At 42.0% G+C, this 13,344-nt stretch overlaps 1 protein-coding gene across 1 annotated transcript in view; it reads left to right on the forward strand.

Annotated features, from left to right (window-relative positions):
* Positions 1-13,344, forward strand: part of CA10 (carbonic anhydrase 10) — a 491,593-nt gene that overhangs the window by 386,953 nt on the left and 91,296 nt on the right. Inside the window, exon 5 of the mRNA XM_042915031.1 lies at positions 2,923-3,108. Within this exon, the coding sequence (XP_042770965.1) occupies positions 2,923-3,108 (186 nt within the window). The remainder of the gene's footprint in view (positions 1-2,922; positions 3,109-13,344) is intronic.

Consider the following 13,344-nt stretch of genomic DNA (forward strand, 5'->3'; position numbering starts at 1 on the left):
TTGAGAAAAAATAAATTTATTGGTGAGATGTAAAATATCTGAGAAAATGCAGCTCAGGCCTCATGAAGGAACCGCAAACAAGGAGGGGAAAAGGTTTCTGAAGGTCAAGTAGTTGTTCTGTCTCGGTGCATGGTTTCCTCTGTTGCTGTTGGTACATCTGCTTCTCTCTCTTTTCTCCCTGTCTGACCTTCAGATACCTAGCAGGCTGAGTCTGGCCCCCATGTGACTTTCCAGTTCAGGTACTCAATACTGCCAGGCACTCAACAGAGTTTCTGTTGATAGTTCCAGATTCAGGACAGGGAAGATCATTGCTTTAGTGTGTATTAGTTAGCTTTTGATACATAACAAACTACCTCCAAAACTTAAGCACTTAGAAAACACCTGTTATTTAGTTTCCAAGTCTGTGGGTCTGTGGGAAGTTCTTCTGGTCTGGGCCAGGCTAAGCTAACCTTGGCTGGAGCAGTCAGCTGACAGGTCAGCCATGGAATGGCCAGTCTAAGATGGCTTTTCCTGGGATGACTCTCTTCAGTGTCATGTCACCCTCTAGCAGGCTAGCCCAGGCCTGTTTATGTGGTGGTCTCAATGTTCCAAGAAGGAGTGAGAAAATATGCAAGAACCCCAAAGGCCTCTTCTCGGAGCACACGTTATATCCACTGTTGGCCAAAGCAAGTGACAAGGCCAGCCCAGAGTTAAGAGGTGGAGAAGTAGACCCCTATCTCGATGGGAGCAGCTACAGAGTCATACTGTAAAGAGTGCAGTTACAGGGAGGGGAAAATTCTGCTCATTTTTGCAATCTGCCTTTTCATCTTCCAGCTTCCAATGCTGACATGAGCTCCATCTTGTACCTTCAGCATATTTACATCTTTCCACATAGCCCCAGGGGTTGGTGTAGCAGGGAGAGAGAGAGACTGGAGACATGTGCATATATTTTTTCACTGTTTCACCCTGGAAGTGATGTTCGTCATGTCTCCTCACAATCCATGGCCAACACCAGTCACATGAGCTCCACCATACAGCAAAATAGCAGAATAATGAGTCAATGGAGTATTTAGTTGACATTACTACACAGTGAGCAATCTACAAACCCATCTGATTATTCACAAGGCTAATGTCAGAAAGGTTGAGGGGCAGGTAAGTATGGTTCTGTAGAGAAAATATATGAAAATTGTGACTAGTGAAGGTATCAGACATTACATGAAGCCCTTAAGGAATCCCTAGGGCAGAAAGCTAGGCCCAAAGGAGTCAGAGTAAGCAGGAAGAAAATCCAATTATCTCAGCCTCTGAGGGCCCAGAAGCGCTCCATTCAGACCCATTCAAAGTCTCCTTTAAGCTTCATTCTGCTCCGAGAGCTATGTCGACGCAGGGCACTAAGGCAGTAGAGTCACAGGTGGGAATCAAGGTTATCGGATCAAGTATTGAGAGGTGCTAAGTTAAGAAAATGAAGCTGAATATCAAATTCAAGGAGGGAAAAGGGAAAAAGAACACAAAGCAGTAAGGTGAGCAGCTGGAGAGGCTGAAGCAAGACAGAATCAGAAGTGAAGAAGGGAAATAGGGAGCTTATATTAACTTCTTTAGCTTAGCACTGGATTCCCAAGCTCTGAGAAGGCATCAGCACTCACATTCTGTGCAGCGTCTGGTGGCAGGGGCAGGAGAGGGACCTAACAGACACACTGGGCAGCACACTGGAGACTTCAGACCATAGCCTTCAGCCTCCCACTAGGGTTGCTCCTTTTTACCCATTGTGATATCCTTGTCTCTCATTTGGCCTTTGTGGCATCTCTAGCTTTCTCCAGTGTCTCACACCTGAGATCTTACCTTTCACAGTATCTCTACATTCCAAATATTTATGGTAAGAGTGGCAAGTTATTTTTGGAAGTTTTAATTTTAATTCCAGCATAGTGAACATACAGCGTAATACTAGTTTCAGGTGCACAAGATAGGGATTCAACAATTCCATGTATCACTTGGTGCTCCTCATGACAAACACACTCCTTAATCCCCATCACCCATTTCACCCATCCCCCACCCCCTCTCATAATCATCTGTTTGTTCTCTATAGTTAAGAGTCTGTTTCTCGGTTTCTCTCTCTCTCTCTCTCTCCCTCTCTCTCTCTCTCTCTCCCTCCTTCCTTTGCTCGTTTGTTTTGTTTCTTAAATTCCACATTTGGGTGAAGTCATACGGTATTTGTCTTTCTCTGACTGACTTATATTGCTTTGCATCATAGTCTCTGGCTCCATCCACGTTGTTGCAGATGGCAAGATTTCTTTTTTTTTTTATAGCTGAGTTATATTCTGTTGTACATTTGTACCACATCTTCTTTGGTACATTCATCTATCAATGGATACTTGGGCTGCTTCCATAGTTTGACTATTGTAAATAATGCTGCTGTAAACATAGGGGTGCATGTATCCCTTTGAATTAGTGTTTTGGTATTCTTTGGGTAAATACCCAGTAGTGTGATTGCTGGATCGTAGGGTAGCTGTATTTTTAACTTTTTGAGGAACTTCCAAACTGTTTTTCATAGTGGCTGCACCAGTGTGCATTCCCTCCAGCAGTGCAAGAGGGTTCCTTTTTCTCCACATCCTCGCCAACCCCTGTCATTAAGAGCAACAAGTTATATTTTTTATGAGGTTCAGTGTCCTAAATATTAGTCACAGTTGCTGAGGTCTCCATTGAGTTCATACCTCAAATTTATAAATTATCATGTGATCATAGATGTGGTTTATACCTCACGGTAAGTAACACGTAAGGTAGGTAGGACAGGAATGCTCCCCAGGAGACTGATGCTCCATTCTCCACATGTGGACTTAACCTAATGTGTTCCCATCCAGGGGAGGCAAAAGGCATGGTCTAAGGACCATGCTGGGTTTGGTGAGAAATGGGAAGAGAGCCTTGCTTGACCTGTTGCACATTGCCTTGCAGGTGAGCGGGACCATGTACAACACTGGAAGACATGTGTCCCTGCGCCTGGACAAGGAGCACTTGGTTAACATATCAGGAGGGCCCATGACATACAGCCACCGGCTGGAGGAGATCCGACTACACTTTGGGAGTGAGGACAGCCAAGGGTCGGAGCACCTCCTCAACGGACAAGCCTTCTCTGGGGAGGTATGTGGGGCTGTTGAAGTACTATAGCTGAGTGCCAATTAATAAGGTTTGGTGCCTATTTATATCCAAGGTGGGATAACAGATGGAAAGCTTTCATTTAAATCTGTGCAATGAGAAGGTCAGTGCCTCCTTTCTCCATCTGTCTTTTGCGAAGCCTATAAACGTGCTTCCAGTGTTTTCCAGGAAAGTCCACAATGAAACTGGGCATTTCATTCTGAGACATTGGTGCCCCTCTCATGCCTCATGCCCTACAGTATATCTGGAGCATCATTTTAACCCTAGACCCTCACCTTTCATGCACACCTTCCCTCACACCTATCTGAACAATCAGCTATGCTCCCATATGAGAGCATGGCTTCCATAATTCTCCCTTCTGGCAGACTGGGTCTTATTTGCACAAAACTATAATGTACCGTGAAACAAATGTCAGACAACTAAATAGTCTGCCTGACTTTCTACAGATTGGAAATGTCATTGTATGCCACCATTAATGGTGAGTATCACTGTGTTCCGCCATCAACCCAGAGAGAGTTCAGGCCACAGCAGTGAGCCAAACCAGGTTCAATTATAGGATGAAAGTTGTACTTTAAACACATGTCATCTGACATCTTGACAAGTGGGGTGTAGTTAATTTGTCCCATTTAATTTCTCTTATGCTTGAGGGTGGTTATCAGCTAGGGGTCGGGGTGCTTATATGCTAAATATCCTGTAACTATGTTCTGTTTCAAAGTCCTCAGTAACCGATGTCAAGAAAGCTTTGAAATAGCAGAAGTAGGTATCTCATTATCGACTTGGTCTTTTTAATTTTGTTTTCAGTCAACATCATTTCTAGAACTCTCTTTGTTTTTAATATAGCAAGACCATACACTGAGAAAGGGAACCCAACTTTAATGAGTCCAGTGGCCATATTTTAATGACTGTTCAAAGTGGGTCAACTGAGAATCTGCCTAGGCACTCTGCTAGATATCAGGGATACAAAGGTTTAAAAATTAAAGAAAAAAAAAAAAAGACAAAGCTCCTACCACAGAGGAGCTCAAAGGTTTGATTCATTCATGCAAATCATTATTCAAATCATTGAAACTATTGAAGTATAGTGCCCTTCTGTTCTGGAGGTGTAGAGGGACCCTGGCCAACTCACAACTCACCTGAAGGGGTCAGGAGAAGTCCCAGAGGAGGTGCCCTCTGAACTGGACTGAGAAGAGAGGCAGTGTAGGATCATTTATAAGAACATCAGCTTTGGAGTCAAAGAACCTGGGTTTGTACCTCCTGCTTTGATGCACGCTTACTGGGTGATCTTGAGATGGTTTCTTGATCCGTCTGAGGCCGAGTTTAGATAACTCTCAAGGTTATTTTGGAAAATTAAGTAGGATTCCAGATGTAAGGAACACTTGGAGCACTCAAGAGTGGATAACAACAAAGATAAAGCGGGAAATGCGGGACTACTAAGGGCACCAGGTGTGTCAGGGCCTTGCTTATTGGGGACGCGGCTGGTAGAGCTCACTTGTGATCGATTAGTAATGGCTGCAGGAGGACAGGGTTGAGCAGGAATGAGCCTCCTTCCTGGATCTGTAGGGAAAACATGCTAGGATCGATTAGGGGTGTCTGCCAAAGGCACCTTAATGGAAAAACTCCCTGGAGTTTTAGATTCTGAGCTAGAGTTTAGCAGGGAATGTGATGAAAGCAGGGCGAAAATCCACGAATTGAGAGTGACTAGAGACTGCCAGTCTGAATTACAGACTATTCTAAATTAGATAAATGCTTCCTTTTTAAATACATATTATTTTAATATTTATAACTATTTTATTGTTGGCTTCCTTGCTCATTTATTTGCTTTTATTTCTTTGCCTTTCTCCCTCACTGAACTGTTCTATTCTGATCCTTATCTAAAAATTAATGTATTAATGAATTTATGAAATGAATGAGTGAAAGTCTGTAGGTGGTTACTTGGCCAAAATCTATACGTTTTAGCATTCCTTAGAATTGCTCTTTTTCTTCAATGTGTAATAAGGGTGCTTTATAATTTGTATGGACACTACAATTTTGGAATAAATGAGTGTTTCCAGAATCCTTAAGGGAAATATATCACAATTTGATCTCTCAGAGTATTTGTTTTCCTAGAAATCCCAGACCACAGGTATCAGACACTCCAAGGAATCTGCATTTTTAATGCCCCAGGAGAGTCGATTATTAGGTTTGTGAAGCACTCTCTCAGTAGTACACTCAGTGAATAAAGCATCTAAACAGAGTTGCAAATCAGAATTAACTGGGGAACACTCAAAATATTTACATTCGAACCCTTCCCTAAGGCAATTGAATCAGAGTCTCTGGGAGTGGGGTCCAGGTATGAGCATTTGTAAAAAATTCCCCCAAGAGATTTTGGTTAGTGACCACTGTGCCAATTTTAGCTCAGGCTCTGCCTGAATTACCCCAGTTTTCTAAACAATGAGGACTTAATCAATAAAACCATACTGCACAAAAATTAAAAAGGGTACCCAGGTGTCATTGCAAATGGCAGAGCTGGGGTGCTTTCTAGGCTGGTGGGATTTGGGGGAACAGCTTCCCAAGCAGGACAGCCATACACAGCCATTACCCCAAGGCAAGCCAGAGTATTGGCCTCAGCATAAGTACTGTTACACCTTGTCCGAGGCAGACCACATCATCTGTGTTACAATTCATTCCAAGCCCCTCAGTATGAGTGGTCTCTAAACCGGTGTGGATTTAGGTGCAAGAAATCAGAACGTTGGAAGCATCAAAACGATGTCATGTGGCTAGGTATTGGCTTTTGAGATATTTAAAACAGTTTAGTGAACAAGAAAAGTCTGGCATCTTCTCTGTGATGTAAAGGAAAAAACTTAGGGTCCATGGATGAAAGTCCTGGAAAGATGGAGTTCAGCTAAATAAATATGTGTTCTAACAATGAGAGCTATCCATCGATGGAATGAGTTTGCCTCTGAAAATAGTGAATTCCCATCACTGAAATTATTAAGCATGGAGTGGAATTTGAGGACTTCATTAAAGTGACTCATATCCCAATGAACAAGTAGACTACTAGCTGTCATGCATCGTCTAGTGCTGAAATTCCACACAATCTATGATTTCCTTATAGAAAAGGTCCTCCAGTCGGATTCCACTGAGTGTTAGCCCCAGTTAAAATAATTATGTCCCATCCTGTAGGTTCATGTCTTACTTTTATTTTGTGCTATGTTCAAAGCTACCTTTGGTCTCTGTTTCTGGCTATCCTCTGAGAGGACCCAAGTAGACACTTCTCGCAACAGAGCGTGTGTTTATTTTGTTGACAATGAATAATCACATTGCCATCTGTCCCATCTATCATTGCTGATCGTGATAAGTCAATTAATGCCAGGCATTTTCCTTGGCACAGCACAACAGTCGTTATCTGAAGAGCTGTAGATTAATTGCAGTCTTGTCTAGTGAGGTTATTGTAATTGATGGTAATCATTTGCTTTGTTTTATAAAGCTGCGTGGATGTACGACACAGTCAGCAACTGCATTTTTGTAAAAATTATTCATGTCCTACATGGAGAACTCCTGGATGCCTTGTTGGGGGTTGGTGATAAATGAGCATATTCAGGGATTCAAATGTCTCAATTTTTTTTAAGAAGGGAAAATTAACCGTTTTTAATAAGTAAGACTTTAGCTTGCTAATCATGTCTAAGTGGTTAGATTAATGTCCACTATAAAGTAGGGTATTTATGAAAAGAAACAAATACATTAACCAGGCAAAAGATAATATTTGAAAAGAACCCTGTCTATGGATCAAGTTCTAGTAGTGAGGCTAGACAAAAAGAATCTTTCTTATCGAGTGCAGATTGGAAATACTCATTTTAAAAATCTTCCTTAAGCTGTTCTTTCCAGAGAAGTAAGGGAGCATAGGGAGATTCCTACCAGCCACTTTACAGGATACCTGTACCAGATCCTCCCATTTATTTCATCCACTCTTCACCTGCCTCTACTGCCTCTGCTGTGTGCTGAGCTCCACAGCCCAGCTCCTGCCCAGAGAAGCAGACAGTCTATTGAGGGATACATATAGTTAAAATACAGGGTAACATGGGTTATATTTGAGGATTGTCCTGGCAGGGGATTATGAAATAGCCCTCTTAGGATTGTGTTAAGGAGAGGATGGATGGACACCTGTGTGGCCTGACATAGTTGCTGCTCCCGTGAAGGTGAGGCAGAAAAACATGGCAGCCGTTCCAGGCTCAGCCTCTTCAGTCACTGATTCGGCCCAAACACATCCGAGCAAGGGAAGCAGTCCACAGCTATTGCTATGGTAATGTATATAAGATTGTTTAATTAAAAGGGGGAATAAAAGTCATATGTTTGTTTGTTTGTTTCCCTACTCTGAACCAGAGTAGGGAAAGCAGTTATCTCCGTGCAAACAACTGAGAAATGCAGGCCCTGTCCCCTTAAAGTAATGGATTATTTACCTTCTTTAGAGACTGGCTTCACTAAAGACATACAAATTTGTAGTAATAAGCAACACCAAATTGTCCTGAAGTGTGCTAGAGTATGAAAAGTGCTGAGGAGCACATAACTGAGAACCAGGGCCCCGTTAGTTATTGAACATGGCTCTGGGGGGAAGTACTCAGGCAATCTAATTAGCACTTTGCTGGGAGGCTGGGACCTCCTAGTAGAGATGTTCATTGGTACAAGTGGAGTTTTGAAGGGGAATGAGAACTAGGATGTTTAAGAATAACAGGTACATGGTAATACGTATGGAAGAGCTACTTGAGTGCCATGGTAAAGGTGTTTCCTCTGTCCTGAAGGCCAGCTTTATCTCACTCTGCCTCATTCCAGCACAGCCCTACCCCCCGCCAACTCCCATAGCATTCCAAGCCTCCTTTCCTAGACTGAGCCAGGAACGTGTTATTTCCTTTCTTGACTTCCAGAGAATCCTCTATATTTATTTACTTCAACAGTCCATAAACTGTAGCTCATGAACCAAATTCAGTGGTGTAGCTAAGAATGGTTTACATTTTTAAAGGATTGTTTTGTTTGTTTGTATGTTTGTTTGTTTGTTTGTTTTGAGAGAGAGGGAGGGAGGGAGGGAAGAGAAGCAGAGAGAGAGAGAATCCCAAGCAGGCTCAGTGCTATCAGCACACAGCCCAACGCAGGGGTTGAACTCATGAACCATGAGATCATGATCTGAGCCAAAGTTGAACACTTAACCACCTGAGCCACCCAGGCGCCCCTGGACTGTTTTTTTTGAAACAGAAGAAGAATATGCAACAGAGATCATGTGTGGCCTGCAAAAGCCAATGTATTTACAAAATATCTGGTCTTTTACAGAAAAATGTTGCTGACCCCAATCTATTAAGTTGCCCATCACTGTAGATTTTATAACTGTTCACTCTCACTTGTCTTGGAACTGTAGTTCTTTGTTGATAGAGATTGTACCTGATCATCACTGTATTCCTAGCACCTTGGACATTGTCTAACACATGAGGGCAGATTCATTAAGTGTTTACTGAATGAAAGATAAATGATCTCGGTAAACTCCTTAAGGGCAGGGGATTTTTTTTGCTATTCATCTTGTATACCATACACCTAGCACAGTACCCAACATACAGTGGGTGCTTAATTGATGTTTGTGGAATGAGTCATTCAATCATTGAATCCATAACTCAGTCAACTATTGGCTCCTAGGAATTCAAAACTCATAGGCTTTTCCCCTGGAATTTTGGATGTGTTGTCTTGTTGACTATACCACAAATATAAAGCCTCATTTAAATTGAAGATGGAGTGTTTCAATAAAGGTTGTCCAAAACATCAAATTCTATTAGAAACTGGAAAAGAGGAAGAGTATTTTAGTTCACAGTAGCCACTAAGGTGTATTCTGGGCTTTCTTTGAGAAAGGATTATGCTTTGAGAAATTCAAAATATAGTAACAAGGTACTAACCTAACCCTATCCTCAATGTGGCAAAGAACACAAAAGGATTGAACTGTTAAGTGTTACCCTGGAGGAACAAGGCACAGACTTGAATCAATTACTATGCAACATAGGGGCACCTAAGTGACTCAGTTGGTTGAGCGTCCTACTCTTGATCTCAGCTCAGGTCTTGATCTCAAGGTCTTGAGTTCAAGCATGCTTTGGGCCCCATGCTGGGTGTGAAGCCTGCTTAAGAAAGAGAGAGAGAGAGAAAGAGGGAGGGAGGGAGGGAGGGAGGGAGGAAAAGGAAAGAAAGAAAGAAAGAAAGAAAGAAAGAAAGAAAGAAAGAAAGAGAAATAAAAGGAAAGGAAGGAAGGAAAAGAAAGAAAAAGAAGCAAGCAAGAAAGAAAGAAAGAGAAGGAAAGGAAGGAAGGAAGAAGGAAGAAAGGACAAAAGGAAGGAGGGAGGGAGTGAAGAAAGAGGGAGGGAGGAAGGAAGGTATGGAGGGAGGGAAGAAAGAGAGAGAGAGAGAAGAAAGAAAAGAAAGAGAAAACATTAGTATGCAACACAATCCAGAACTTGCTCAGTCACATCCACAGGTGCCTATGGAATCTCACTGCTAATATCCGGCCATTGTTTTCTACATGCTTTGTGATTTGCTTTCATTCATTCATTCATTCAGTTAACAAATATTGATTGAGTGCCTACCATGTGCTACAGTGAAGAAAACAGATAAAAATCCTTCCTGTATGGTGCTTCCAGTCTAGTGAGAATGGACAAATAATAAATAATAAACATAATAAATGAGTAAATGTGTATGGTAAGTTAGAATATGATAAATTCTATGGGAAAAGAAATAGGGTGGGGAGGTATCAGAGCATGAGGAGTGGAGGTAGTGAATTACAAGGGTAAAAAGGGTGGTCAGTGTAAGCTGTATGGAGAGGATGACATTTATGAGGTTGCCATAGAGATATTTAGGGGAAGGACGTTGCAGGAAGAGGTAACAGCCAGAACCATGGCTTTGAAGTGGGAGAGAGGTGTCAATGTTCTGGAAAAAGGGGGAGCAGCATGAGCACAGGGTAAGTGATAGGGCATGAGAAGTCAAGAGAGGCAAGAGTGGAGCGAGGCTGCTGCATAGCATGTCCTCTTTGCCTGGACTTTGTATGGACTTTGGCTTTTACTCTGAGAATTTAGGGCACAACATAAATTCTCCCATTTAATCACCAAACACTAGCTCAGTGAAGTTGCCCTTAGTATTATCTTCTTCTTACCTGGAGAAACTAAGGTCCAACACCATCCAGACAATAAATGATTGAGGTTCAGCTTAGCTCAGGTCTTCTGATTCATAACATTGCTTAACATAAGCCAGGGTTTATCCATAAACCCCATAATGATGACTGCTTACCTACTCTGGGCCTTATCCCAGTGGGGGAATTCAAAGACCTATATATAGGCCATGCAGAAGACCCTAACTTCCCAGACTGTTAGCTCCCTGCAGGCACAAAGTAAGTTCTACTTGTTACTGTCTCCCCATACATGTTACAGGCACTTGATAGATACTATTGATCAAAAAAATTGAATGAGTATATTGAAAATAATTTAAAATATTGCAACTTTCATAGTGCCTAAATTATGCCCAGTATATAGTGAATTAAATTCTGTTGTCATAATGGCAAACCTTATAAAGTTAATGTCAATATCAACAGAAGTTCTAGACATTTTATGTTAAATTATTCACAAATATGGAGTAAGTGAATTCTTCAGGGTACCTGGGGGGAGGAATGGGACAATTGATAGCCAGTGTGCTAGAATAATTCATTTAGATTGCTCATTTCACACTGTAATTACTCCCAGGATCAGACCAGGGAACATGTCTTTGCCAATGCTAGCAGCCAAAGTTCTGGATCCCAGGAGCCAGTCCCATTCAGAGTGAGCAAACTGGCCTTTGAGAGGCACAACAAATAGAAGGCAGAAGCCCAGATAGTGGTAGGGCATATTATGATGATACCAGCAAGCAGATGAGGACTGTGATCCAGGATAAAGAGTCTTCCCTTTGGACGTTCTTCTAATTACTTCTGGGAAGGGACAACCCAATCAAGTCAGCAGCTCTCTGGATTGCAATTTTAGATGGACATCATGGGGCAGCCAAAGAGAGAAGACACTGCATTTAAAGACAGCTTGCTGAAGTCAACTCATTATCTCATCGACTCCCATCCTAACCTGCATCATAACCCTGACCTGGTCCTGCCAGGATGGCATTGTGACATCCACCATCCTCCTCCTCTGTTTGACTCTAATCTCCCCCCCTGGTGTCCTGTCTAAAGCAGGGAAGGAGGTATTATATTACAAAGACATTGTTAGAGGTAGGCATTAACTGGGACTTGATCAAGTTTCAGCATGGAACCTGTCACCATGGACACCATCACTGCTACAGCTTTACAAGTGTTGAATGTGGCCTTCCATTATGTAGTAACTAACGACATTGTAGTGGGGGATGAGTACTGGGTCCAGCACTTTTGTGAACTAGCTGTACTTTTTCCATCCATTTCCAAAGCCACAGGAATAAAATCAGTTGGAAAAAGAAATGTGTGAAGTAAGAATGACCCATTCACGACCATTCCGACCACTGTCAACAGTTCATTAAAATGTGTAGATGTTCCACCAAAGATCACATCTCCCACCTCCAAATATACAACTGCTATTGGAAATAACAAGTCTGCTCAAAGCCTCCATCTGAAGTGTTAAAATTGAGGCCCCGCGGAGGTCATCTCCTCCAATCTACTTCCTGTACAAAAGAAAAATCAGATACCAGAGAAGACAAGAGACCTGGCCAAAGTCACTGGCAGAGTTAGTCAGTGGCAGAATTAGGACCAGAACCCAAGTTTTTAGACCCCTAGTTTGTGCTTTAAATTTTTCAAATAAAAGTTTAAATTATATTGAATCCCAAGATTCAACAGGCCCTTTTCTAGACCATCTGGTTTAGTTGCCCCATAGAGGAGGTGTAGCTTGGTAATCAGATTTCCTGCCTTAGTGAGCAGAACCCATCACAAAGATGTTTTTACAGCCAACCTCCAAAAGGTAAAGCTATTGGCAAATTATTTTACAAACATGAGCACTCATAAGCATCCATGAGGAAATGGATCTAGAAGTCACTGCATCGCTCCCAACAAAAATACCACCAATGTGAGAACCATAATAGTGCCCAATTGCAAGAAATGTGGAAACAAAAGACTGGAAGACTAAAATAGAAAGTAAAATTCCTTTAAAGATCCTTTTTTTGGTTTTAATAGGAAAAGGCATTCATGAGAACCTAAGATTAAGCCATGCTTTTCTACAGTTTGAATCCCCCATTCCTTCCGCTCTCCCTAATAACCATCTAGAACAGCTCAGTAATATTAAATATAAGTGATCTAGATAATAATATTGCAAAATTAAATCATTAGATGTCTAGCCGCTCCATGGATGTGCTCCTATACAATTCAAAATAAAACCGTTTAAAACCCCCAGATTCATTTGCTCTGACATATCGATAAACTTTTGCTAAAACAAAGCTAATCATCTCAATGGTGCCGACTTAATTGCTCACCAGTTGACGGATAATAAACAGACCTGAGGATTAAAATATGAACTAATTACTGTACTCAATTCCATTTACTTGATTTCATGTTCCATTAATTTTTTGCATCATTTCTGGTGGAAGCCTTAGATTTATGATCGCCCCAAATGAATTATGCCACTTAGTTGCCTGTGGCAAGCTCGTGTTCAGAATTGGTTGGAAAGGGCAGAATTCTGGGCAGTAAATATTTAGCCGAAGCAACCTAGGATATAGTAAGTGAAGGTAATTATCCATCCCCAAATACCAGCCAGAGTCAGCCTCTATAAATCTGTCCCCATCTCAGCAGTAAAAGGGCAACAGTAAGATTGCTCTCATGATTATTCATTGGATCAGCTTGTTAGAGGCAGTTTCCAAGAGCAGTGGTTGCTTGGCCCAGAAGAGGGCTGCTGGGAAGCAAAGACCAGCACACCATGGGGAAGGGATGTTGGCCTGGGAGTCAGACTCTTGTGCCACCGGATAGAGGGCAACGTTTTGGCTTAAAAGATCTGCCTTCAAGACCCCATTCTGTCACTCACTAGCTGTGTGATCTCAGTAAGGGCAGAACTGGGCAAATCGCTTAGCCTTCCTTCACCTTTTTAAACTCTCGATATGGGTTTAATAATGCCAGGCCTACATACATGATAAGGTGATTGTGCAGTGTGAAAAAGCACTCCTATGATAGGGCCTTTGAAGCTGTAAAGTGCTGTGCCAGTCATCTGTTCCAGAATCTTTGCAGATAAGACACATAAA

This window comes from Panthera leo, chromosome E1 (genome assembly GCF_018350215.1).
Source record: "Panthera leo isolate Ple1 chromosome E1, P.leo_Ple1_pat1.1, whole genome shotgun sequence".
NCBI lineage: Eukaryota > Metazoa > Chordata > Mammalia > Carnivora > Felidae > Panthera > Panthera leo.